This window comes from Panthera pardus, unplaced genomic scaffold (assembly GCF_024362965.1).
Source record: "Panthera pardus isolate Hobbes unplaced genomic scaffold, ASM2436296v1 HiC_scaffold_2, whole genome shotgun sequence".
NCBI classification, from domain to species: domain Eukaryota; kingdom Metazoa; phylum Chordata; class Mammalia; order Carnivora; family Felidae; genus Panthera; species Panthera pardus.
The window spans coordinates 78817486-78845374 of record NW_026526765.1 but is presented as its reverse complement, the minus strand read 5'-3'; the positions used below and the strand labels follow the sequence as shown (position 1 = coordinate 78845374).

The 27889-nt window shown below is 34.0% G+C and overlaps 1 protein-coding gene across 2 annotated transcripts in view; it reads right to left on the bottom strand.

Moving 5' to 3' along the window:
• The window catches only part of CHD1 (chromodomain helicase DNA binding protein 1), a 75230-nt gene that overhangs the window by 33642 nt on the left and 13699 nt on the right, over positions 1 to 27889 (bottom strand). For both annotated transcript variants that reach the window (XM_053907184.1, XM_019450627.2), the window contains exons 3-16: positions 15741 to 15942; positions 14675 to 14782; positions 13572 to 13636; positions 10766 to 10915; positions 10365 to 10636; positions 8449 to 8674; positions 7891 to 7991; positions 7487 to 7665; positions 6479 to 6606; positions 5500 to 5716; positions 4724 to 4813; positions 3492 to 3682; positions 2587 to 2775; positions 672 to 834 (exon numbers count right to left, since the gene is read on the bottom strand). In XM_053907184.1, coding sequence (XP_053763159.1) covers positions 672 to 834; positions 2587 to 2775; positions 3492 to 3682; positions 4724 to 4813; positions 5500 to 5716; positions 6479 to 6606; positions 7487 to 7665; positions 7891 to 7991; positions 8449 to 8674; positions 10365 to 10636; positions 10766 to 10915; positions 13572 to 13636; positions 14675 to 14782; positions 15741 to 15942 — 2281 coding nt within the window. The remainder of the gene's footprint in view (positions 1 to 671; positions 835 to 2586; positions 2776 to 3491; positions 3683 to 4723; positions 4814 to 5499; positions 5717 to 6478; positions 6607 to 7486; positions 7666 to 7890; positions 7992 to 8448; positions 8675 to 10364; positions 10637 to 10765; positions 10916 to 13571; positions 13637 to 14674; positions 14783 to 15740; positions 15943 to 27889) is intronic.

Here is a 27889-nt window from a genome sequence, read left to right as displayed (position 1 = left end):
TGAACCTAGCTCTTTTAAAGCACTACTGTGGTTGAATGGCAATTGTGGCCCTCTTCACACCTCATCTGTCTACCAGAAGCAATAGGAAGTGTAAACTCTAAGCTCAAGATGCCTTTCTTAAGACTATCATTTGGGGTGCCTGGGTGGTTCAACGGGTTAAGCATCCGACTTCAGCTGGGGTCATGATCTTGTGGTCCGTGGGTTCAAGCCCCAGGTCAGGCTCTGTGCCGAGAGCTCAGAGCCTGGAGCCTGCTTGAGATTCTGTGTCTCCCTCTTTCCCTGCCCTTCCCACACTCGTGCGGTGTCTTTCTCGCTCAAAAATAAAGAAACATTAAAATATATATATATTTATTAAAAAACTTTCATTTGCCATATCACAAATTCAGCATCATAATGTGAATTTTTGTCATTTAAGAATATACTAAGGGATTTCTACTGGATAACTCTTGGTAGTCCATACAAATCCATTTTTAGAAAAATGATCAAAATAATTGTATAAATTATAATTCTGAAGGCTTTTTTAATAAAGACAAAGAAAATAACACCATTATTTAATATACCATAACCAAAGAAAACTTCTAACCAATATATTAAAGCATCATGCCATTTTCAGTTATAACTGAAATAAACATTTCTAGAATTTTGCTTTACTACAAAGTAAAAATCCTTACTTGTAAGGCCTCCTGTTTATTATAGAATTCATTATTATCTGGTGGTTTAATGAGGTAGCAATGGTTACAACATTTCTTTAGCTCCATCATAATGTTCAAAAAGCCTGAGGTACTGCCCTTGGAACCTTTGCTGAGGGCTTTGTAATTCCTAGTTAATATCCATCTGTTTAAAGAAAAAAAAATACCATGAAAATGATGGTTAGCAGAACAATTACCAGGATGAATTCTAAAACCATAAAAAAAAAAAAAAATCAAGCACCAAAGCAAAACTGTACCATTATGAAGTTCACAACTGGATATACTATGGTCCAAACATCGTTCAGAAGACTCGTGAACTTTGTTCGTAAGACTGAGAATCCGATCAATATACAGTAAAGGCTTAATGTAAAATAGTGAGTATAGTGTATTAATCCCTTTCCCCCCATAGTTACTTCAAAATGGTTAACTATCGGGGCACCTGGGTGGCTCAGTGAAGCGTCTGACTTCAGCTCAGGTCATGACCTCATGGTTCGTGAGTTCAAGCCCCGCATCGGGCTCTGTACTGACAGCTCAGAGCCTGGAGCCTGTTTGACACTGTCTCCTTCTCTCTTTGCCCTTCCCCCACTCACGCTCTGTCCCCCTCTCTCTCTCTCAAAAATAAACATTAAAAAAAATTTTTTTTAATGGTTAACTATTATCTATATTAACCTTCCAACAAATCTTAGTATATTAGGCAACCAATACGTAGACTTATAAAAAAACCTCATGAGCATACCTGGTTTAACCACAATGCCTTCTCTAAATTACAGTTAACACACTACAATTACAACTTGTAGAAAAATTATAGGTAGATTTTATTACTCCAAACTATTTATATAACTATGTAACATTTCCTCTCATTATGATGTACTTTGTCTTCTACCACCTTTTATTTTCTTCATTTTTATAAGGTTAGTCTTTGAAGGAACTTGGAATAATTTATCTCTGATTCGCCTCAAAATGATAGGAAATGGGAATGTCTAGAGATAAAATAAGACTGGCTATCTGAATTGAAAACAAAGCTGAGTGTTGGGGGTTTATTATGTCATCCTCTTTTTGTATATGCTTGAGATTTTCCATAATACAAACCTAAAATTCATGCAATGAATGTGTTTTTTTTTATGTATGGCACTTACAGTTTTATCATAAATTTCTGAAAATCCAAACGCAGGTAGCCATGGATTTTATGCAATTAAATGTTTAAACAGATATTAGGATAAATATTCTCTTTTTGATTCTTTGAAACATTATGTATAGTTCTGACATACATAATTTTTCTTTAATGTTTATTTTTGAGAACGAGAGACAGAGCATGAGCAAGGGGAGGGGCAGAGAATCTGAAGCTGGCTCCAGGCTCCCAGCTGTCAGCACAAAGCCTGACGTGGGGCTCAAACTCACAAACTGAGAGTTCATGACCTGAGCCAGAGTCGGATGCTTAACTGAGCCATCCAGGTGCTCCGACATATATAATTTATCTAAAGTGCAATCAATATTCTTCCACATGGGGGAAAAAAGAGGGTGTGTCCTAAAACTTTCTTTTTCTGGCCTCTACCTCTGTCAATTATGTAACTATCATAATTATATAATAATGCTTTAGTATCACTAACACTTAAGTAGTCAATATTAACTAATATTTAACAAACCCTATGTATGTTAAAAGAGCATAAAGTAGACAAATGCAATTAATGATGATTTAATTAATCTTAGGTTACCTGTTATCTTGGACAAGTTGATCTCTCTTTGCTTCAATATGTCATAATATAAACCTATTTTAATATTCAAGAATTGTTATTGCTCTAAGACCCTACTGGGAGGAGAGACAGCACCTCCATGAGACAAGGATAGGGCGATTATTTAGAATTAAAGGTCCAGAACATGTGCTCTGTTTACAGCTTACTTGTAATACTGTTTCTGTAAAGCACTCATTTCCATTCTTAAAATCTGCTCAACCTTGGCAGGAAGAGATTTTTCCACATCTTTTTTAACTCTGCGTAACAGAAATGGTTCAAGCTCCTTGTGGAGGCTTGCATAACCATATTCTCTGCCTTTTCCATGTTCTTCTTCAAAATCTTCCCAGGAAGAAAACCTTAAAAATTTAAGAAAATGGAAAAATCACTGAAAAAGTCATACTACATATGAAAATTTTCAGGGTAGTCACATATAAGCAAAATATAGACTTTCAGGAAAAGACTAGCTAACATTAGTCACTTCTAAGGACTATCCTTCCCAAGAAATCCATCTTATATCTACATAAAGGTGAAAAATAGGTTATTTTATGAAAATTAGGATTCTCCTGGAGTTAAAGATATTAAATAAAATATTTTCAAGTACAGAATTGTCACTAAAATATTTCTCAAAGAATATATTAAAGTTCTGAATCTATGAAAGAGAGCAATTTTGTGATCTTAGACAAGTTATTTATCCTTAGCTAGTCTAGTTTTCCCCACTTAGAAAAAGGGATTACCAGTACCTTATTACTGTTGTTATTGTTAATATTAAGTACTAAGAATGATACTGTTTGTTTTTCAAGCAAAGTATATTTTGAACATGGGCAGAATTCAACTGTTGTAATTTATTACACATGACTCAAGCTTATTTATTTACAAATTTGAAAAGTTAAAATATTATTAGAAATGTGAAATGCTGCATCGCCCCCCTTTTTTCTTCCTTCTTAAAAATCTGTAATCTAATGTTCAAGGACAATTAATACTTCTTACAGACCTTATTACCTATACTAATATTTTCTTGCTAAGCTTAACATTCAAAACTAACATTAAAATTGCATATCCTAACTTATCTTACTTTTCTGGCATAATGAAATGTAGCAAAGACCACAGCTCTTTAAGGGAGTTCTGTAGAGGAGTTCCAGTAATAAGGAGACGGTGATTGGATTTAAAGTCTATTAAAGTTTTATACAGAAGAGAGTCATCATTCTTTAATCGATGTGCTTCATCTACACCTATAAACGCCCAATTCAGACCTCCAAGGAATGCCTTAAAATGAACAGAAGAACACAGTTAATGTTTTAAGAGAAAAGTGAAATTCAAATTATTAAACTGAGGCAAATTAAAATTGAGAACATGCTTTTGTCTTGTTTTCAGATAAAAACTACGTATTATTTCAAGATTTATTGGAATCTTCAAATCAAGTAACTCAACATGCAAAATACAGTTCCCTCCATGACTAATTCACCCACTGGAAAACAGAGAATAGCATACACATTCTAAAAAAAAAGAGAGAGAGAAAAAATTTAAAAAATTAAATGATAACTATCATTTAAAACAGTTAAACATTTTTACAAAAGATTTTTAGCTGAAGGGCAGCAGAAGCTTCTATTAGTGTCAATTTGGAGAAAGAAAGATATAAATTTGGAAGTGTCTTTACTCCAAGTGTAGGAATAATTCACTGTATGACCTTTAAACACTGTGGATCTGTGTATATTAATATGGGTCTCTGACTTAAAACAGAGACAGGCCAGATTCTACTATTTACTGGTTGCATGATCCAAGAGACAAGCTCAATAACCACTTTGAGACATGATTTTTCTTTCCAATAAAGTAGAGATGACAGCAGGATCTTATATAATAGATTAGAATTACTTGACATATTAACTATAAAGAATTAAATAAGACAACATCTATTAAGCATTTAGTACAATGCTTCATCCATGGGTAGCTTAATCCTTTTAGGTATTCTCCTCCTCTTTCAAAGATCTTACAAATCAAAGCACTATGCCAAACTCGTTGCATATATAAGTCAGCAGTTGGCAAACTTTTCCTGTAAAGACTCACATGAAGTATTTTAGCTTGTGCAGACAAATGTGTGGTGACCTGTGCTGCATATTCTTTGGTTTTTACACCCACTAAAAATGTAAACAATATTCTTAATTCAAAGGTCATAAAAAATAAACCAGATCTGACCCACAGGATGCAGTCTGCTGACCCATGATTTAAGTTATCTTCTCATCCTATCCACAACACATGGTAAAGGAAAAATGGATATACACCAAACAGAAAACCATAGGTAATACATACCTTATCCTTCAATAAAATTTCATAAGTTGTTAAAAGTATATTAAATTTTAACCGTTTGGTCTGGGGATGCATCCATTCATGAGTTCTTATCTATCAATAAATTTTAAAGATAATTTTAAGATAATCATGAAAAGTATACTTGTACTTGAATATCTAAAATAAAATCTGTTCAAAATACACACAAAAAATGTATGTTTATGTAATAAAATCATTTTAATTATTTTATTTAGATTTTCGTTAAAAATCATTTTATTCTTAACAATGCCTAACAAGCTGCACTAATCTTAGTTATAAATAAAATGTAAATGCCACAGCATATCAGAACCTACAAAAAATAGCAGATATATTTTTCTTACACATTTTCCACTAAAGGAAGTTCTCATTTAACAAAACATAAGTGATTAATTAATTTAATAACATGGCATTTATGGATGAAATGATATTCAGGTTTGCTTCACAATATCTGGGAGGAAACAAAACTGGCAATGCATTAAAAAACTGTGAAGCTGGAGATGAGTAACATGGAGGTTTATTATACTCTTCTGTCTGCTTTCATGTGTATCTGAAATTTTCCATAACAAATTAGGAGAAAAAATTATTACATAAAGTAACATTCAACTGAAAATTGACTTTTAGTATTCAGCCAATTAAACACATATTGAGCACTTACTTGTGGCAAGTTTTACTCTAAAAATTAAGACTACAAAGACACATACAATACCTATCCTGAAAGACAAGTATATCTAGATTTCTATATTTGTGGAGAAACAACTTACCATATTTCTGCTGTTAATGTCACCTAAATAGACCACAGCATTCATCTGAGAAGCCCATGTTTGAATTTCCCTTTGCCAGGAAGTAAGAGTGGAGAGTGGTACTACTAACAGAAAAGGTCCATATAATTGATGCTCATGAAACAAATAGTTGAGAAATGAGATCGTCTGTATTGTTTTTCCAAGGCCCATTTCATCAGCAAGTATGCAACTATTTCCTCTACAAAGTAAAAACAAAAATTACGTATGCAATAAAGATTCAAATTTGTAAAGAAACTTTTTTTCATAACCTATGTACAAATTTATATGAACAGTTAAAATAAGTCTGACAGGTATACAAACAATATACCACTTTTATTACCTATAAATAATAAATGTAAATAAAGGCCTTTGTAATAGTTTAAGTGGACAAAGTTTACCATTTTAGTACAAAAGAAGCTTAAAGATTAACGTATTATTTTTAATCAGTTATGCAGCCAAGAACACAATCTACAAGTGATAGAGTCCAGACATATTAAATAAGTAAAAAAATTAGCAGAAAGAAAATATACAGCAGGATAAACTATAGCTACAGTAAAATTTAAATACAAAAAATCTGCACCCTAGGGTTACCTATATTGCCAAGAATAGAACAAGAAACACAGGGCAGGGCCGGGGGGGGGGGGGGGGGGGGCCGGGGAAGAGGCCTAAATATTAGAAATAACTGGAAGAGAAAAGAGTCCAGGACTGTGGGATAGAAATATATATATGTATGCTGATTTTAAGTTCAATATGGAGTACTGCAGCAAACAGGTTAAACCTCAAACTCCACTGGATCTTCTTCTTAGTATATAATAAGCATTATTTATATACTAAGGAAATTTGAAAACCTGCATATAAAAACCAGTCTTTACCCTTCATGTTGGTGGAAATCTTTTCCAAATCCTCTACTTGTAAAATTCGTATGCTCTCAAATTAAACAGATAATTCAAAATATACTTACTTGCACCAAGAATGAGCAAGCCAATTTAAACCATTCAGTTGATAATCTCTTAATTCTAAACTCTCATGTCCTCCAATGTAGGATGGCTGCTTCTTTAGGGCTACAAATCTTGGCCTTTGTTTTAATACCTTTAGTAGAAATAAATGTTAATAAGAACCATTAAATGTGGGAAATTATTTTAAGACATGAAAATCTCAGCTTTTACCATAAATTTTGACATTTCATCTCAAATCATCAAAATCAGAAATTCCATGACTCAAGATGTTATCTCAGGATTCATCGAAAGACAGTTTTCTATTACTATAACAAAGTATAGTGAAATATTTTGCCCTTTTTGGACAAAAAATGATAGAAATAAGTTCTGGCTGAAATACCTGGGGTCTCACATAGTTCACAAACAAAACCTATGTTAAATTCATTCAATTAACTGCTGCTGCAGCCCTGACCCAGAAATAAGCCATACAACTGGCTTAAATTTCTGATTTCTTAATTACCATTATCAACTTAATTCAATCTTGTAATAAGAAAACAAGTTTTACTAGTATATAGATCCTCAAAACTATTGCTAATAATCACTTTAAGTATAAACATCCTATATTAAAGCAAGGTAATCTTAGGTACTAACTTTTTTCCTATGGGTACATCCTTCTTTTTCTTTCCTACCTTCAAAGAAAATACTCCCTATCTTTTAAACCAAACATACATATATATATATACCTATTTTCCAGGAAATTTTCCTATTTGGTCTCCCCAAGCCACTCTTCACAACACCACCACCAATTTATCATCTTACTGATGTAGTTTCACTCACCAGGGCGAAAAGACAGTGCCACGTCTAAGACCACATATTACAGGAACACCATTTCCTGTAAGACCTACCAACCAAGCAGTTCTCTCTCTCTCAGCCTATCTGAAATCAGGCAGGATCCATTCTTTATTTGAGCTTGTAATATTTTTATGATGCATATATACTATTCTCAACAATTACAAATTTCAAACAATACTCACTTTGCAATCTTTAAAAGGAGTGGTTTTTGATTGATTCCTGCTAAAATACTCATCTATGCATGCTTGAAACTTTTTGGAAATTAGGGCTCCATCCTCCCAGCTGCACTCTGAGTATGGAAGGCCCTGCCATTTGCAATAATAATCGGGATAACCAGCTGCTGACTTCTGATTGGAATGAGCTGTGAGAAAAATCAGGTTATTTATTTATTTTTACAATGAATTTTATCCAAGGACTAATTTTTGGTAAAACAACACCACAAGCAAAAATTAGCCATCTGGTTTATACTACCCTATTACAGTAAGACTAAGCTACTGTATTTGCTGTATAAATAGTAAATTTATTTATTTTTTCTGATTTCAAGCATGGAAAGATAAAAGTTTAATTAGAATCATTTATTACTAACCAATTATTCGTTCCACTATTTGATACTGTTTGTGTAGATCATCTGTAAGTTCTTGCTGGCAATTATAATATTCCACATCTTCTGGAGAAGCATTTTTCAACCTGAAAAATTATTTTAATCCAGAATTAGACTTAAAAATCTCCTCTAAATAACCCATTCCCCCCCACACTCTCTATAGCACAAAATCTCCCATTTTGCCACTCATCTAAATATGACTCAGTTGAATAAGGAAGTAATTGAAATAGAAATAAAGTGAAGCATCATTAATTTTTAATTTTAAAAATGTGTAAGCTATATTTACATTGTATATTATATTATATTTACATTACACGCATATATATTTACATTATATATGACACACATTCTACATGACCGTCACCAAGGAGAAATTTAGATATGGCTGTTTCTAAAAAGTTTTACCTTGAGGTGCAATACAGTAAGTCTATAAATAATTATTTTAGGTTATTATGGGATTCTTGACTATGTATTCCTTATTAACAAAACTTTAGTAATAACCTTTGAACTGCTAAAAAATTAAGTGTAATATAAAACACTTACCATCTTTTTGTCTCCTGATCTTTTTTCTTGTAATTATCCAATTTTTTCATTCCTCTAACATTCTGCTGCTTAAGGGTTTCTTCTGTCTCCCAAGTATTGTGGATATGGGACCATCCTTTCCATTTAATTAAATACTGGATCTCTCCTGGTTCCTTGTTTTTTTCAAATCCTGCATTTGGGTCACCATCTGCTTCAACTGCATAGATGGTTGTAGTAGCACCAGTAGCTGAAAAAGAAAGCACGATACATTCCATATAATTCAGTTATAAGCTTATTTCCTTCAACTCAAAAATTCAATATAAATAGAAAAATATATTCTTTTATTTTTTTATTTTATTTTGTTGATGTTTTTCTTTTAATGTTTATTAATTTTTGAGAGAGACACAGCACAAGCAAGGGAGGGGCAGAGAGGTGGACACACAGAATCTGAAGCAGGCTCCAGGCTCTAAGCTGTCAGCACAGAGCCCGACGTGGGGCTCAAACCCATGAACTGTGAGATCATGACCTGAGCCAAAGTCGGACACTTAACTGACTGAGCCACCCACATGCCTCACCATTATCTGGTGCCGAGGTCTGTAGGCCAACCAACTGAACCACCCAGGCACCCCAGTTCTCTTTTAAATAGGCAAAATATCAGGGTACAAGAATTTAAGTAAAATTGTATTACACACACATAAAAGAAACTCTGCATTTTAGAACAGAAACATCTAATTTAATCTCCTCAGTTTTAAAATTAGAAAAAACAAGGTTAAAAGTCAGTGACACACCTAAGATCATACAGCAATTTATAACAACTTATGACTGGCAGCCTGATAACTACAAATAAAATAATGAAAAATCATCTTTAAAAACTGCCATGTCCAAAATCATTATGTTGGAGATATCTGCAGCCCTCATGTTCAATGCAGCTTTATTTATAATAGCCAAGACATGGAAACAACCTAAGTATCCATCAACAGGCAAAAAGATAAAGAAAATGTGAGATACACACACACACACACACACACACACACACACACACACACACACACACGATAGAATACTATTCAGCTACAAAAAAGAAGGAAATCCTGACATTTGCAACAATGTAGAACACCACTGAGGGCATTACTCCAAGTGAAATGTCAAAGACAAACACTGTATAATCTCACTTATACATGTAATTTAAAGCAAACAAAACCTCATAGAAAAAGAAATCAGAACTGTAGTTAATAGAGGCAGTGAGTGGATGTAGGTTGGGGGGGGCAACCGGGGGGGGGGGGGGATAATGATGTAGATGCATACAAACTTCCAGTTATAAGACAAATAAGTAAGTATTGGGGATATAAAGTACAACATAATGACCACAGTTAACACTGCTGTATGGTATATTTAAAAGCTGCTCAGAGAACAGATTCTAAATTATCATAACAAAATTTTTTTTCTTATTCTACCTATATGAAATGATGGATAAATAGAAACTAAACTTATTGCGGTAATCATTTTGCAATATATGTAAGTCATTATGATGTCCACCTTAAACTTATACAACGTTCTACGTCATATCTCAATAAAACTGAAAAGAAAAAAAATGCATGTCAAGATAACTGAAAATAACCTACATAAAAACATTTTGAAATAACCATTTGTAAAGTTGAAAGTACCTAAATAACACCTATTATTTAGGTATAACAGAAAAACTCTGATACATAAGTTAAAATTTTTTCTAATTACCTGCAGTAAATCAAGTAAGGTCAAGTGAGGTTAAATGGATCATTTTGTGGGGAGAAAATACTCAGGCTAAGAAAAGTATAGTTTATAACAAGTAAAACAGAAGAAAAGCCACCCTCTTGACTTTCAAAACTGAAATAACTTCAAGAAATACTTTAGTAAATCTCACTGAAATAATCAAATAAATATGTTTTTTAAGAAAATACCTCCTTTTCTCCCAATCCGACAATCCATAAAACGTTCTATTGTTTCAAATTCCTCTTCCTCAGGTTGAGGAACATCCTCTCCACAGACTTCCAGTAGGTCATCGGAATCTGTTTTCATTTCTTCATCTTCTTTATAGCTAACATTGACAGTTGCTTGGCGACGAGAACTTCTTTTATCATTATCATAATCTTCTTCATCATCCTCCTCCTCAGATGAATCAAGCTGTCTCTTTTTTTGTCCAAGAATTTTCTTTCCATTTTTTGCCTTAGATCTAAGGAAGACCAAGAGATAGAGGTGTTTTACAGAAACAATGGCATAAAACAAGACATGCGACACTATATACAAAAAGAGTATCTCTGTAACCAACAATTTCCAGCATGAAATTGAGAACTATACTTACCTATTTTGAGGTTTCCTGCTTTTAACTTTGTTTTTTGGCTCATAATCAGATTCTGTTTCATCACAACTGCTTTTATCTCTTTCTTCTTCAGATTCTGAATCTGAGCCAGATTGAGATGGAGATCCTGACCCAGACATTTGCCAATCTTCACTGTATACAGAATATACAAAGTATGTTTATTTATCCTTATATTGTATAGCACATTTTACCTCTTATAAAAGTACAAAAAAAATCAAATTATGTTTTAGTTAATATAAAAAAATTGCTGCTTTCATTTATACTAACATATTAAAATGTGTGTAGAATAAAAAAATGCTGGAAAATATTCTTCATACAGTTCTCCTATAACTCCAGGGTTTTGTTAATTATTTAGTTATACCTCAATGAGTGGCAAATAAGTAAATGTTATTCTGATTATCACTACGAATGAAAACATGGAAAGATAATTTAAAGAGTCAAAGGGTTTAATTTTGAAAATCCTGTATAATTATACTTGCTCTCTCATAAAAAAAAAAGATTCTAATCTCTTTCATTTTAATTTTCTGGAGAGTGTGATTTTTAAAAATATACACTCTGGGCGCCTGGGTGGCTTAGTTGGTTAAGCATCGGACTTCAGCTCAGGTCACGATCTCATTGTCCATGGGTTTGAGCCCCACATTGGGCTCTGCCCTGACAGTGAGGAATCTTCTTGAGATTCCCTCTCTCTCCCTCTCTCTGCCCCTTCCTCACGTACGCTCGCTGTCCCTCTCTCAAAATAAATAAGTAAACTTAAAAAAAAAACACACTCTGGAACTTATTTTTAAAGTAATACATGTTCATAAAGAAACCTAAAATATACTCAGTATAGAAAAATGTAATAAAGAAAAAAAACTAGTGCATTTTAACCAACATTCAATTATTATCTTAGCTTTATTGCTAATTTGAGTTTATACTCAGTCTATTCAATTCTAGTAAACATGTAGAGAAAAATTACTGGATGTACACATTAATATTCTGCTATAATATCAACTTCAAGTGGAAGATACACATTAAATTCTTATATATATGCCCTAACTAGTCTCACAGCTACTCTTCTACTCCACTGCTCTGTACCTCAAGCATCAATTATGACTATGCTAAGGGTTCCATAAGCAAGCACATATGATAAAATCTGGTTCATGGTAAAACCGTAACAGGGAAGTAATCCCTTTTTTATCTTGAGATCTTTTGAGAGTATGCACACTAGAAATAGCAACAAATAGGTAAAATATATGAAAATGTCTCCATATTTCTTATAATACACATTGTGACCTTTATACCTAACCAAACCTACCCATCATCCCAAATCACTAGTTTTAAAAATAGTCCTTACCTGCACCTATGCCAAGTTTAGAAATTACTAACTCAGCGGAAGAGTTATAGAGCTGATGAGACACAGTAGTTGAAAATGTAAACTAGTAAACTTCTAGTAAACCAGTAGACAGATCTGAGGAAATTAGCCAGGATGTAACACAGCAATAAAGGGATAAAAAACAGGATACAGTAAGATTTACACAGAAGATGGATGATCCAATAGATATCTACCACAGACACAATCCAGTAAAAAAGATATATATTAAAGTAGTACCAGGGATATTTACAAAATGAGAAAATGTCCAGGGATACAATGACTGGATTTTCAGAAACTAATAAAAGATAGGAATCTTCATGTTAAAGATGTGTAACAGGAGTGAATAAAGTGGAACAAATAAATAACAAATCCAAAGGTAGATATACCAAAGTAAAACTGCAGGACAGCCAAGGAAAGTAGAAAAATAAGACACAGACAATCGAACAGTATTTTTGACAAAACAAGGGAGAAAAAAACTCAGACCAAGAGCACATGGGTTGTTTAGTCGGTTGAGTGTCTGACTCTTGATTTTGGCTCAGGTCATGATCTCATGGTTCACGGGATTGAGCCCCATGTCAGGCTCTGCATTCACAGAATGGAGCCTGCTTGGATTCTCTCTCTCCTCTCTCCCTCTCTGCCCCTTACCTGCTCATGCATGTACATACACACTCTCTCAAAATAAATAAATAAACTTAAAAACAAGAAACAAAAAAAAACCCAGACCATCTAAATAAGTGAAAATCTGAAGTACTCAAACACGTTCCAGGTCAAGATCTTGAGGAAATTATAGTGAGTCTCTAAATGAGTTCTACAGGAAAGTAAATTTCACATGCAGATTAAAAGTAAGATAGCTAGTAACAAAAATTTAACAGAAATACCCATTATTCATCATCCACTGGTCCTACATTTCTATGTAGGTTTCCCAAGTTATTAATATTTTCTGATACTATGACTAGGCGGATCTCTCGAGTTTTGGTTTTTTTTAATGTTTATTTATTTTTGAGACAGAGAGAGATGGAGCATGAACGGGGGAGGGGCAGGGAGAGAGGGAGACACAGAATCTGAAGCAGGCTCCAGGCTCTGAGGGGTCAGCACAGAGCCTGACGCGGCGGTTGAACTCATGGACCATGAGATCATGACCTGAGCCGAAGTTGGATGCTTAACTGACTGAGCCACCCAGGCACCCCCGGATCTCTTGAGTTTAAAAACACCCCTCTGGAGAGAGGGATCACAGACAATAAACAAGTGGCACAAAAAAATCTCAGGTCCTCACAGAAAGATAAATGTTATGGATTAATGGTTTAAGTTAACCTAATAAAATGTCATGAGCCAAGAATTTACAAAAGTCTACTTCTGGCAATAATTTTTCATAAAAGAAACACAAAATCAATAGGGTCTTCCTGATATGAAAATGATCAATTGAACAAAATAACATACTCTTTATGTTTTTTCCTTTTGACTTCATTTGATGAGTCATCAGAATCTTCACTGCTTGAAGAATCCTACAGAGAAAAAAAAAAAACCAAGGTCAATGCTATTAATGATTAGAATTTGACCATGATATCAAATTTTTGCTTGTCATACTATTTAACATTCACTTTGCTAATAACACTAACTGTAAAGCTTTTTTTCCCATGTTATATTTATATCATTAGCACATAAAGTAATTAATAACATCTTTATTACAAATTTACAACAGCCACTAAAATTAAGAAAACATTACAATCCACTATCTTTAGAGACCATTATTGTTGCTTAGTATGGCCTTCAAAAGGAATTCTAATTGTTGGTATGTCAAATTTTGATTCAGTATTTTTCTTCCCCATTAGCTTTTTTTTCTTTTAATTTTTTTTTTAAGTTTATTTATTTTTGAGAGAAAGAGAGAGACACAGAGCATGAGCAGGGGAGGGGCAGAGACAGAGAGAGAGAGAGAGAGACAGACAGACAGACAGACAGAATCTGAAGCAGGCTCCAGGCACTGAGCTGTCTGCACAGAGCATGATGCAGGGCTCAAACCCACCAGGCACAAGATCATGACCTGAACCAAAATCGGATACTTAACCGACTGAGACACCTAGGTGTCCCTAGACAGCTTTTGATATAGTTCTTCCTAAATGTTTCCATGCAAATATGCAGGTGTGCTTTTGTGTGCATAGGAACTATACTGTTTAAAGCTGTAGCCTCTATTCTTAAAAACATATTGAGAATTCTGTTATTCAATATGAGTAACAAATATGGTTTAATAGACAAATGTGTATATCTGTGCACATAGTATTCACATTTAGTTTATTTCCAGTTTTGCTGTGATGCACAAATGCACATACACTTTCACTGGTTATTTTGGATTAATTCCTAAAATTGGAATTATTGGATAGCAGTATATTGATACTTCGAGGCTCTTGATACATATAAACATAGTTATTTCCTTATCCTTTCAAAACATTTACTATTTCTAATAATTTCATAAATATCTACACCTAATTAAATGATGGCACACTATATCTACTTTTAAAATAAGAGCTTTCATAATGAAAACTCACCTCTTCTGATCCACTATTAGATGAAGCTTGATGCTGCTGCTGCTGCTGCTGCTTCTTGAGCATTGCAGATCTCTGAACAGCCAGAATACTAGGGCTAGATTTCCAAAACTATCATAAAAAGAAATATGAACTAGTGAAGGATGAAGTTTTGAAAAAAATTTTAACAAGGTTAAATTACTGAACATTTTCACTGCCTCCAAATAATAAATTCAGACTATTTTCCTTACATTATATGTAATACGGTATTATAGCAATTAAACTTCTGAGCTTAGTTGCATATAAAAAAACTTATGGTGTGCTGAGACAAACAATATTAATCAACATATTCTTTGATGTGGAATATTATTTTCAAAAAACAAAGTGACAATATGTGACACCAGTGCTACTCAAAAAGTGCCCAGTTTTTTAATTGATGTAAAGATGAAGAGCTTGTGTCAGAATGCAAATAAACTATGTCACTAAGCAGTTTCAGTTCAACGAACTTTTTATTTATTAGATAACAAGACTGCCTCCATAAAAGAAGTGTGTTAATGTATATCCTGGCCAACCATCTTATCATGACTGGCACTCTAAGTAACACTACTGTATTCTATTATGAGGTATAGACAGGTTTTAGTAAATCTTACAGAAGCTTTGTTCAGAGGGACCCTTAGCCTATCTACCAAGTATCTTCAAGGAAGCAAATCGATTAGATTCGCCTGCTATTAGCAACAAAGTATCTCCTTTGAAGATCTTGAAAGGAGAGATCAGACACACTAAGATTAACAGAAAGACCTCACAAAGCCTTTAATTTTTATCCATGAAACAATAAATATTTATGAAATTCAGTTTATGCATTAGAAAGTTGTATTTGTGTGTTTATTTTGTACTTGCTTGACAGCTTCTCTTCCAAGCCAATTAACCATTTTTGAGATATTTAACCACAAGTTTAAGAATCACTGAAAGTAATTTCAGTGTTTAAAATTAATGTTTTCTAAAAGCTAGATTAAGAATGCTATAAACCAATGTTATAAATTTTCCCAAAGTAGTACAAGAAATCTACCTTTCAGGATATTGTATTTATTACCTCAGCTCCATCAACTTTCGGTGGTTTTGCTTGGACTTTGTTTTCTCGGGAAGTGTCTGACTCAGACTCTGACTGACTGCCCGATTCAGATCCAGATTCAGAGTCACTGCTACCTGTTTGGCTACTGCTTCCATCACTACTGCTTCCAGAACTTGAACCAGATCCAGAGCCTGAAGCTGACCCAGAATCATCATCCGACTGGCTACAATTTGAAAATAAACAGATTTCGACCAAAATTTATTAGGAATTTAATTTTCCTTAAGTCAGCAGAAAGCCCCAAAGCATTAAATTGTATGTCATATTTCAACTTTCTACAGCCAAACAAATAGAAAAAAAAAAATTAATGTTAATCTATAGTAACTGACGTACTTGATAAATTTAGTACAATTTTGGCAAAAACATAAGCAATCAGACCACAATCTTTCTCAAAGATAATGAGCAAAATCTATCAAATTACAGAATTCTGGGCTACGAACTTGGGAAAACAAGAAATTGAAGGCATAATCCTTATCCTTAAAAGGCTATTTAATATTTAACCACAGTAAATATAATGTAGAAATTGTGTGAAAAAAAAGGATACACATCCTGAAAATTCTCACAGTCACAGTTAGAAAAAAATTTGTATCTTCTACTTATTTTCAAATTTATATCTATGTTCTTTCATTCCAGGGGAAAATAATTTATTGATATTAAGCTATGATCAAATACAATTTACTGAAAGATAGAATCAGTAATTGCTTCTCTGAAGAAATCATTGAATCTGTCATGGTTCCACAGCAGTAAATATGAAATAATAGTAAATTCTCACAATCTTTCTTAAACTCTGTATATGCACTTATGAAAACAATTAACAGTTCACTGAGAAACTACCTTTTTTTCCTAATACTAATTTTCAGTCCAAAGTAACCTAGAAATGGTCTAGCCTAAACAGGTGATTGTGTAAATTACTATTATTTCCAAGGCCGTTTATTCACAAAGTATTTACATATGAATTGTTGAAAACTAGGGCATCAAATTTTTTACACACATAATAGACTCAGCTTTTGATATAATTTCACCAGACTTTATGACAAACGACAGGTAATATAGCTTGTGTATACACAACACGGCTAAATTCAACTTCATGTCCTCTGCTGTAATTTTCAGAAATACCACCAGATGGAGGTATTACTCTAGGGAAATAGATTGCAATATTAAAAGTAATTCATTTATAAAAGTAATATCTCCTTTTCTAGAGCAAGGAGTTTAGTATTCACATGGAAACAGAGACATAAAAATATGAAAGAAGACTTTTGATTCCAAAAGTTAGATATAAATTAAAATGCTCAAAGTGTGAACATATGCATATTTTTAAAATCTGGGAATCTAGAGGAATAAATGTTTTTCTTCACAGAAAACAGTAAGCAAAATTTGCCTTTTAATGGCTGTGATACTAAGATCACTTTTGCCACAATTTCTAACCAATGGTCACATGGCTCAGAGATCAAAAACAACACAATGCCTTTTAATTAATAAATAAGCAAACAACAAACCCCACTTACCCATATTTTACTCAGGTCCCTTCTGAGAAATTTCAGCAAGAATAGTAAGAAGATATTTTTCCTGACATAGAATTTTGTTTCTCCATTAACCCACTAAGAGATAACTCATTTACTCAATAAATTTTACTAAGAGGTATGTTATTAGACTGGGAAAGACTAAGTTTTACCATTAAAAGAACCTCTAACTTGGTATGGAGAGATGACAGTCATATCTACCAATAAATGCTGTTCTGTGTGCTATTTTTAAGATAACAGATCCAGGCGTATGGGGAGCACTGAAGATACAAGCAAGTCTAAGAAAAGTAATTGGGGAACACTGAGAAAAAAGTGCAGTTGACAGAAAAGGAGTATGAAGCAGAGGGGTATCTCTGTGATTTCTTGTAAGCTTCTTGAGGATACCATTTATTTTTTCCAGAGTACCTAACAATAGCACCTTACACAATGAGGGTGCTCAATAGATACTTGAAAAGCAGACACATGAGAATGACTGAATTTGGGGGACTATCATGGGCCTATATTTTTGATTATGTCTTGATTAGCCATTCCAGATGAATGGCTGGTCAAAATTCCTTTTAATATAACAAAACTCTAAGTGAAAGTGGGAATATTTCCTTTCATACTCTTCAGGTAGAAGTAGTTCTGGATGGAGATAAAAGCAAACAGCCTGAATCTAGGTTACTCTAATGACACAGATTTATTATAGAATGTCTTCACCTTATGCATTAGAAGCACAAAGAATTTATTTTATTTAGTTGCTTTTTGTAGGATTAAGAATATATACAAAGATTAAGTAAGAAATATCTTACATACTGTCACAGAACAATCTCCAGGATATAGTTAAATTAAAAAAAAAAAAAAAATACATGAGCCTGTGTGGCTCAGTCGGTTGAGCGTCCGACTTTGGCTCAGGTTATGATCTCACGGTTCGTGGGTTCCGGCCCCACGTCGGGCTCTGTGCTGACAGCTCAGAGTCTGGAGCTGCTTCGGATTCTGTGTCTCCCTCTCTCTCTGCTCCTCCCCTACTCACACTCTGTCTCTCAAAAGTAAATAAAGACTAAAAATAAAATTTTTTTTTAATTAAAAAAAAATCCAAAATACAAAACAATGTTTTATACTATGCTTCCTTTGTATAATGGAAAAACATACATATTTGCCTATATTTTTAAAAAAAAGAATAATGGCAAGATAAACCAACAATTAAGTTAAAAATGGTTAACTACAGAGAGTGGGACAGAGGGAAGAGTAGAGGGAACAAGGTCTGAAATGAATCATCAGATTCAAACCATGTATATGTTTTACATAAGTTTTTTAAAAATAAAATCCTAAAAATTTCAAGAAAAATTGACACAGGTTTAGGAAAAAATATCTATATTGAGACATAAAATTATGAGCTAAAATCGGTGACTAATGTTTCCCTAATAAAGTAATTCTGTTTCAGCTCACTGCTATAAGATGCTCTTTCCAGAATAAAAGTCTGGGCATGGCCCTCCTTTTTTTTTTTTTTTTTTTTTTAAAGTTTTCAGTGTTTCTATAATAAAGTGCAAGTACCTATGAGGCCTTTCAGGAATCTGTCTTTGCCAACCTATTTCCAGCCACTTACACCTTTAGTTCTACAAATGGTAAACTATTTGTAATTCTGAGAGCCGGTTTCTCTTTCTACTTCCTGCTTTTGTACAAGTACTTCTCTTTTTTCCCTCACTATATAATTCCTACTTGAGCCTCATCTCAGAGGCACTTCTCCAACAAATCTCTCCTGACTCCAGAGTATTCCCAAACCAACTGTAAATTAGGTATCCTCCCTCAGCACTCCCAAAACACTGTATACATACTACTATCTTGGCTGTGAGTACACTATGCAATGATCACTGTAGTTCTGCTTTCTTTCATGGCTTTTTTTTTTTTTTTTTTGTATCTCATCTTTAATATTCTATCATATCGTATGTTCTTAGAGTGTTGAGATTTTTACTTGTTGCCCTTTACACCAAACAAAGAACTCAATGTGTTTGATGGGTGGGGCGCCTGGGTGGCTCAGTTGATTAAGCAACCAACTCTTGATTTCAGCTGAGGTCATGATCCCAGGGTCATGGGATCCAGCCCTGCGTCAGGCTCCAAACTAAGTGTGGAGCGTGCTTAAGATTCTCTCTCCTTCTGTCCCTCTCCCCTACTCATGCTCTAAAATAAAAAAAATAGGGAGGGGGGAGACACCTGGGTGGCTCAGTCAGTCAGGTGTCCAACTCTTTATTTTGGCTCAGGTCCTGATTTCACACTTCATGGGATGGAGCCCTGCAATGGGCTCTGCACACATGGACAGCGTGGTATCTGCTTGGGATTCTCTTTCTCCTCTTTCTCTGCCCCTCCCTCACTCAAACACACACATACATGTGTTCTATTTCTCTCAAAATAAATAAACGTTTTTTTAAAATGATGGGTAGATGGATTTCCACATAAATCCAAGATACATGGGTTAGAATTCCTGTATAAAAGTCACAATTATATCTGCCTACAAGAAATACTGCTGAGCTCTAACATTTTATTTATTTATTTTTTTAAATTTTTTTTTTTCAACGTTTTTTATTTATTTTTGGGACAGAGAGAGACAGAGCATGAACGGGGAGGGGCAGAGAGAGAGGGAGACACAGAATTGGAAACAGGCTCCAGGCTCCGAGCCATCAGCCCAGAGCCTGACGCGGGGCTCGAACTCACAGACCGCGAGATTGTGACCTGGCTGAAGTCGGACGCTTAACCAACTGCGCCACCCAGGCGCCCCAACATTTTATTTATTTAGGTAATAACCAATACCAGTAACTTTTTAAACATAAGCCACTTAAGAGTTATCCTTATTATTTATATTAAATCTCACTAGCACAATAACAATAAAGCAGTAGTTACTAGAAACACTGAATTCTTTTCCTCACCTTTCTCAATGTACACAAGAAAATCCACCGTTAAGTTTATAGGCACTTTGATAAAATTATATTGTTTCTTACAGTAAATTAAATAGAAACACAGCATTTAAAAAATAAAAGAGCAATTCAAATTAAAGTCTTTTTTGGGGCTTGTTTTTATACTCAACTTCAAATATAAACAAGAGAGCAATAGAATGAATTACCATATATCTAAAAACCAGCTTCACAATTACCAACTCTTACCAATCTTGTTTCCAACAATCTAGCTTCCCAAAGACACACATCTCAGGCATTCTAAAATTTTATCCATAAATATTGAAGTATTATAAGTATTATAAATGAACACTATTTTTAAATATCCAAAAAAACAGTACTATACCTTTAAAGCATGAGTTACTCCTGAACATTAAAGGTTCACACATTGCACTTGTATCTTTTTTTTTAAGTTTTTACTTAAATTCTAGTTAACATACAGTGTAGTATTAGTTTCAGGTGTACAACAGAGTGCTTTAACACTTCCATATATCACCTGCTCATCACAAGGGTACTCCTTAATCTCCATCACCTATTTCACGCATCTTCCCACCTGACCTCTTCTGGTAACCATCAGTTTGTTTTCTATGTTAAAAGTCTGTTTTTTGGTTTGCCTTTTTTTCCCCCCTTTGCTCATTTGTTTTGTTTCTTAAATTCCATAGATGAGTAAAATCATATGTTTTTTTTTTTTCTCTAACTCTTTAAGTCTTCTTAATGTGACAGTTCCCTCTTCCTTTTTGCATTCCCTTGCAATTTATTTTGTGGAAAATATTAGGTCGTTTTTTCTGCTTTTTCAGATTTTGCTTACTGTAACTCTGTGGTATTAACATATTTTTCTGGCCCTATTTCTTGTAAACTGTTAGAACAAGAGGTTCAGATTCAACTTCAGCTTTTCTTTTAGCAAAAATATTTTTAAACACTTGTTGTGGACTTAGAACAAACTGAAGTTTGGTTGTCTCTTTTTAAGTAAAGATAAATTTTAGTTGGCATTTTCAGCCTTATCCATCCATTACACAGTTCCCTATAACCTCTACACCTAATTTTTTAGCAGCCACTGATCATATGGCTTTATCATCTATTCATTTAGAGGCAGTAAGATGGTGATACACCATTCTTCACTTACCCATTATATCATTTATTCGTTAATTAACTTTCCCTCATGTTTGTTAACCTTAAGTTACAGTTCATACCTGAAAGCCATTTTTATTTGTTTTCCTTATATTTGTTAGTTTTGAAAGTGAGTTAAGTTGCTAGCATCCTTTCAAAGTTGACCAATAGTTTTTATGTCTCATGAACTCATGGTTTTGAATTCTTTGATAAGTTTTAATCCACTATATCATTCTTGATGTCCAAATTGTCCCATCTTTAGCCCACAGGAAATACTTTATTAGTTCCAGAGTCCTTTTGACAAGACCTCAAGTAGTCTTTGATAGCTTCCTTACTTTCTTGTCTGACAAGATGAACCAGGCTCATCTTGTGTATTTCCTGCTTCAAAATGTAATCCAGCCATTTCATCAAAATGCTTTTGTTTAGATTAGAACTTAAATTGCAATCTGAGTACTAGGTGAGTCTATTACTATGGGATTGGTCACTGTTTTTAAGATTGTTTTTAATGGAATGAACTAGTTACATACATTTTTAAAGACAATGCATTAAGAATTTATACTAACATTTCCAATTTAAATTTGTAGGTTTTTATTTTTTCGGTTATATATTTATAGTATCACTTGGGTTGAGTTTCTTTGTTCCAAATGACATTAAAATTATTTATTTCCTTACCTGAGAATGTATATAATAGCTCCAAAATGATACCTTATTAATAACATGATTACTAAATGTTAAAATCTCTTTAAAATTCTTTTGTCCTAAGAATAATCCTAGAATCAAATTATTGCTTTAAAACAACTGAAATAATTTATTGCTGTAGAGCCACCAATTTGGTTACTTAGGATCATTTGCCTTTCTTCATTTTAGATACTGCTTTTTACTCATTTTGACTTAATTTTGCTTTGTTATTTACTTGGATCCAATGTGAGGGCTACAGAAGTTAAAGTCAAAATCTACTTTCCATCTTTGTCTCCTCTACACTATGTCGTCTCCCCCTATAGTTCTTTTTTAAAGTTCTAAATGTACTTTCCCTTTTCTTCAATATAGGCAAATTATGAATAAGGATATATTTGTATATATCTCCTCTTTCATAAAAAATCATTAACATATTTACACTCTTAAATGATATATATACATTGTATTCTGGAGATCATTCTACAGCAGATTTGTTTCCTCTCCCTTTATGCAACTACACATACTCCATTTTGTAGATGTATCACAGTTTCACTTTGTCCCTCAAAGATGAATATGCTTTGCTTCCAAGCCTAAAAACATGGCCCACTGCATATATCTTTTTGTATTTGACAGCATATGTTTTGATTTGCTACTTATCAACCAATGTAAACATATCCCTTTAAAGTTTCAAATTTTATAATCGCCTAGCACCCAGATCCTGATAGCTAAGTACTATTCCACACTTAAATAAACTGGGAGTCCTTTGAAAAATGGCAGATTCCAGAGACAGGGAAAGTACAAGACGAACCTAAACTATCCTGCTATACCCAAAAGCGAAAGAAAGAAAGAAAGAAAGAAAGAAAGAAAGAAAGAAAGAAAGAAAGAAAGAAAGAAAAAAGAAAGAAATGGAGGCATTTCAAAAGAACAGGAAAAAACAAACAAACAAACAAACATAACAGGACATAGGAGCCAACTTGAAGAAGCTTTCATTGGCAAATCTGACCTAAGCATAGAAACAGTCCATCAAAGGTTACTACCCAGTAAATAAAACAGGAATCCTCAAGTCCATGCTGATAATAAGTAGGTAGGTAGGCAGACAGGCAGAAATAAAGACAGTGGAGAGCTCTGATAGGGTTCTGACCACCAATTGGTCAATATGGCCAGGAGAGCAGTGTTAGAAAATTACCATTTTCAATCACCAGAGAAATACTAGTTTGGGCGAGAATCATCAAGAGACACTAAATCTAGGGATAGAGTTTGATGAGTAAGATACCTGCACAGTCTCAAGGTGTCTTCTTAGAAATTGTTTTCTGGTGTAACTGATAAATGAGAAACCAGATGAAAAACCGGAAACCACCCTGTCCTGGTAATCGAAACAAACATAGTGAATAGGGACCAACAGGCAACATGAGCCTCCAGATATATCTGAGAAAGATATATCACCACTTACACAGTACTCCAGCCAGGGATGCATGTGGTATGGGATGCATTACTTGGATCTAATCCAAAGTGAATAGAAAACAAGCCCAAATTAAGAAATATATTTTATAAAATAACTAGCCTATCATCTTCAAAATACTAATGCCATGAAAAACCAAAAGGAAGTGTTCCAGATTAAAGGAGATTAAAGAGACATGACAGCCAAATACAATATGTGATCTCAGACTGGACTCTATATGGAAAGATGACTAGGATTGACCAAACTGACTACTGACTGAAGATTATTCTATCAATGTAAATTTAATAACTATACATGCCTTATGTAAGGGAATGCCTATATTCTTGGAATACATATATTCTAAGGTGTAAAGTGGCATGGTTTTTCCAATGTGCTCTTAAATAATTCAGGAAAAATAAATACGTATTACGTATACATCACATATATAAATATAAAGGCAAAAAGTTAAAGTAGCAAACCTGAGCAAAGGGTATATAAAGAATTTCTTGGTACTATTTTTGCAACTTTTCTGCACTATTCATTAGTGCTCCTACTCTACTCATCCCTCACTTCTCCAATCAAGTTATTCTAAATCTCCACCCCAGATTACATAAGACACCTAGCAAGATTTCTGGCAGTGGTACATGATTAAGATAGTTGTATTGCCTGGATATTTTACTTAATTCTACCCCTACTTTCTAGGACTCTAACAGACTCTAAAAATATGTAAGTAAACAGTACTACCACCTCTTGGCTTTTTATTCAAAATATCATAAGCCTAATAAGTCTTTCAAAGTTGTCTTGTTCCTTCCTCCTGGTTTCTCTGCCTCTACTTTTCTTCTTTCAGATTTTTTTCTTTCTCTAAGTCATCTAATTTAAAATTGTTTGGGAGCTCAGTCGGTTAAGCGTCCGACTTCAGCTCAGGTCACGATCTCGCAGTCCGCGTGTTCGAGCCCCGCGTCGGGCTCTGGGCTGATGGCTCAGAGCCTGGAGCCTGCTTCCGATTCTGTGTCTCCCTCTCTCTCTGCCCCTCCCCTGTTCATGCTGTGTCTCTCTCTGTCTCAAAAATAAATAAACGTTAAAAAATAAATAAATAAAATAAATAAATAAATAAATAAAATTGTTTGGGGGAGGGGTGCCTGGGTGGTGAAGTTAGCTGAGCGTCCAACTCTTGATTTTAAGCTCAGGTCATGATCCCAGGATCGTGGGATCAAGCCCTGCGTAAGGTTCCCCATGCCTGCTTAGATTCTCTCACTCTCTGCCCCCTCCCCTTCTCACGTGCTCTCTCTCTTTCTCAAATATAAATAAATAAATAAATAAATAAATAAATAAATAAATGTAAAAAAAATAAAAATAAAATTGTTTGGGGGAAAATAATTTTGAGGAAACAGAAAATCTAGAACACTGAATCTATTTCCCACATGGTCACAATTGTCTATATCCAAGTAGCACTAGTTCCTTCCAATGATGCACATAATCACCAAATCTCTGCATGACCTTCACTGGTCACCTCCCACAAACAAGTGTCTTATATTCAGACAACTTCATTCATTTATGTTATTGGCTTGGACCCTATGGTCCTTTCTCTCAATTATACTCTAGTTTAGACAAAACTTAAAGTAGCTCTTCACAGATTTCAAAATATCTTCATCACTATACTCTAATTTATCCATACAACACAGGGTCCCAACTTTAAGGAGACTTAATTCCATTGTCAAACACTTATTTTCAATTCCAATCTCACCCTGCTGTCCAGAGACCCCATATCCCCTGCAAATACCCCTGTGCTGCCATGTTTGCTCAGAGCTTACTGCTCCTAATGCTGGCTTTGAGGTCTTTTTTATTGCTGGCACAATGAAGCCTTTTTTGAAGTTTAGCAGTGTGCCTATTTTTTGCCCACTTGCACTATTTTATTTAGATTTTCATATGTTTGTGGGTAGGAAATACTTTACTTTAGGAGAATCTTTTAGCTTAACCTAGCATATGACAGCATAGCAACACCTCCTTTAACTGCACTCAACTCTAGACTCAAATCAGTCCTTTAAACTAAAAAAAAAAAAAACCACCAAGACCTATAATGGGTACATGAAAAGAATATATTCTCAAGTGAATAAACAAAGATTCTTCTGTATTACAAGAAAAAGAAGTCTTCAAGTATTTTTTGCTTTTTTATCACAGGAACTGGAAACTAAGTCTGCAATGGCACACAAAGGAAGAATGAATAAAATAATCTAAGAAAATGGCAACAAGGAGCAGCTGCTTCCCTTACCATCAGATCGGCAACAGAAGAAACTGGCCCTGATAAAGGACTAGGAATGGACTGAAAAAGTCAAGAAACTGTAGGTTAGACTCTGGAAAGATAGGGAAGGAATGCTATAGGATACACTGATAAAAGGTAAACTGCTTTTCCACAGAAATATTAATAAAAGATTAAATGCCTGACATAGTAATACATAAACAAACAACTATATTTACTATGCTAAAGAACAAACATACTGCACTAAATTCTCATTTCAAGCCTTGTTCCCTCTCCTAATTACTGTTTTAAGATCAATACCATTCAAAAGGAGTTCTTTGGGGGAAGTTTTGAAAGAAGTTTTTGACAAATAATTATGGGGGAAATTCAGGGCTAACCTGATTGAATGCTCTGAAGTTTAACCCTAACCTATTTTTTCCTAGCTTTCTAGCTCTTTCTTCTCATTGTTAATTATATTTATATATGTACACCCATTAGACAAGCCTCAGGTTTCTGCACATGGAAATAATAAATATACTTAAGGATTACTGTGAAGATTAAGAGATGTAAAGCATATAGTCTGATGTATTGTGGGAATTCAATACTAGTAGATATCAGAAATTAAAAAAAAAAAAAAAAAAATTGGTCTTTTTCCTGAGTTCAAGACCAGAATCATTACTTCAAGTTCTGCTTTAAGCTGTTCTTCAGACTGTCATAATTATAAATATATAAAGTGTCTATGAATAACACCTATGATGTACTCAAGTTTTCAATACAAATTACTAACAAGGATAAACAGGGTGATTACTAATTGGTGCTATGTGCCAGAACCTGGATTCTCATTTAATCCTTTCATTTTTTTTATAATAAATAAACTGAGGCTCAGAGGAGGTTAAGTGAAGAAACCAAATACCAGTATTGTAACAAGTGTACAAATTATGAACACATGTGAAGAAATGAAAGAAAATTCAGAAAAATAAAATCCAATGATTTGTTAGTATAAGTGATTATTTTAACGTAACTTTTTATATTTATGCCTTATGTACGTTGTCTACTTGCTCCTCCACACTCACCCAGTATCCATTTTGTTTGCCCTTTAGTATTGCATAACTGTTGTCCAGTTTTCATTGGTATACACCCACCCAGCTAAAGATTAGATTTCCTAGTCTATCTTTCAGCTACATGTGGCCATGTGAACAGGTTCCAGCCAACGGGATATGGCTAGAAGTGATGTGGGATTATTATGTCATAGCCTTAATAAAGTGGCTTGCCTTAAATCTTCCCCTACCCTATTTTGTTCCTGTGGTCTGAAAACGGCAACTAGTAGAGCAAAAGCAGCTATGTATTAAGGATAGCAAAACTGTCCCACTGGTCACAGTAACTGAATAACCTCAAGGAAAAGAGCTCACTTACCTGAGAGTGGAAAAGAAGTGACTATGTGAGCCCCTGTGTTTTGAGGTATCTAGTACATACAGCACTTTAACAGGTTCTCTACTTAACATACTATAATAACGTTTATGCAATAAACACTTTTGAAAGAATAAGTTCTATACATATACAATGTGAATTCACTGGCTCATCTCTTCAATTAATAGGAGTTTTTAGAAGAGACAAAATACCATGGTAAAAAGTAAAACTTATGAGAATCAAAGATATAAAGATGCATTGATTTCTGATTAAGGAACTAGAGGTAAGGGAAATGGAATCAAGGGCAAGGCTTTATGGAAATAGTCATCTTAGAACTCACTGGTAGTATTCCCCATAATTTTCCCTCTAGAGAATGAGTCATCTCTGAAGTAACTGATAATCCACTCTAAAGTTACTCAAAAATATATTCTTTATGTAACCTTCTCCAATTTCTTCAGGCACATCACTGTAGCAACATACGTGTTCACGATATTTTGGTCATGTTATTATTCTTTCACAATATTACAATTATTTTTATGCATGTATCTCTAACTACATCCTAGAATTCATTAAGTCAGGGACTTCATTTCTGTTATTTTTATAGACTGTTATCTACTTCAACGGGACTAGAGAAACAATATGGAAACTAGTAGGTATTGAGGAAATACTTAAAACTAAGACAATGAATTGGTGGCCAAAGGCAATGGCTCTCAAACTTTCTGGACTATGACTTATACATTTTATATCATGAGGCAGTGCACACATGCACATGCATGCACACATAGGCATAAAAGTGTGACGAACTA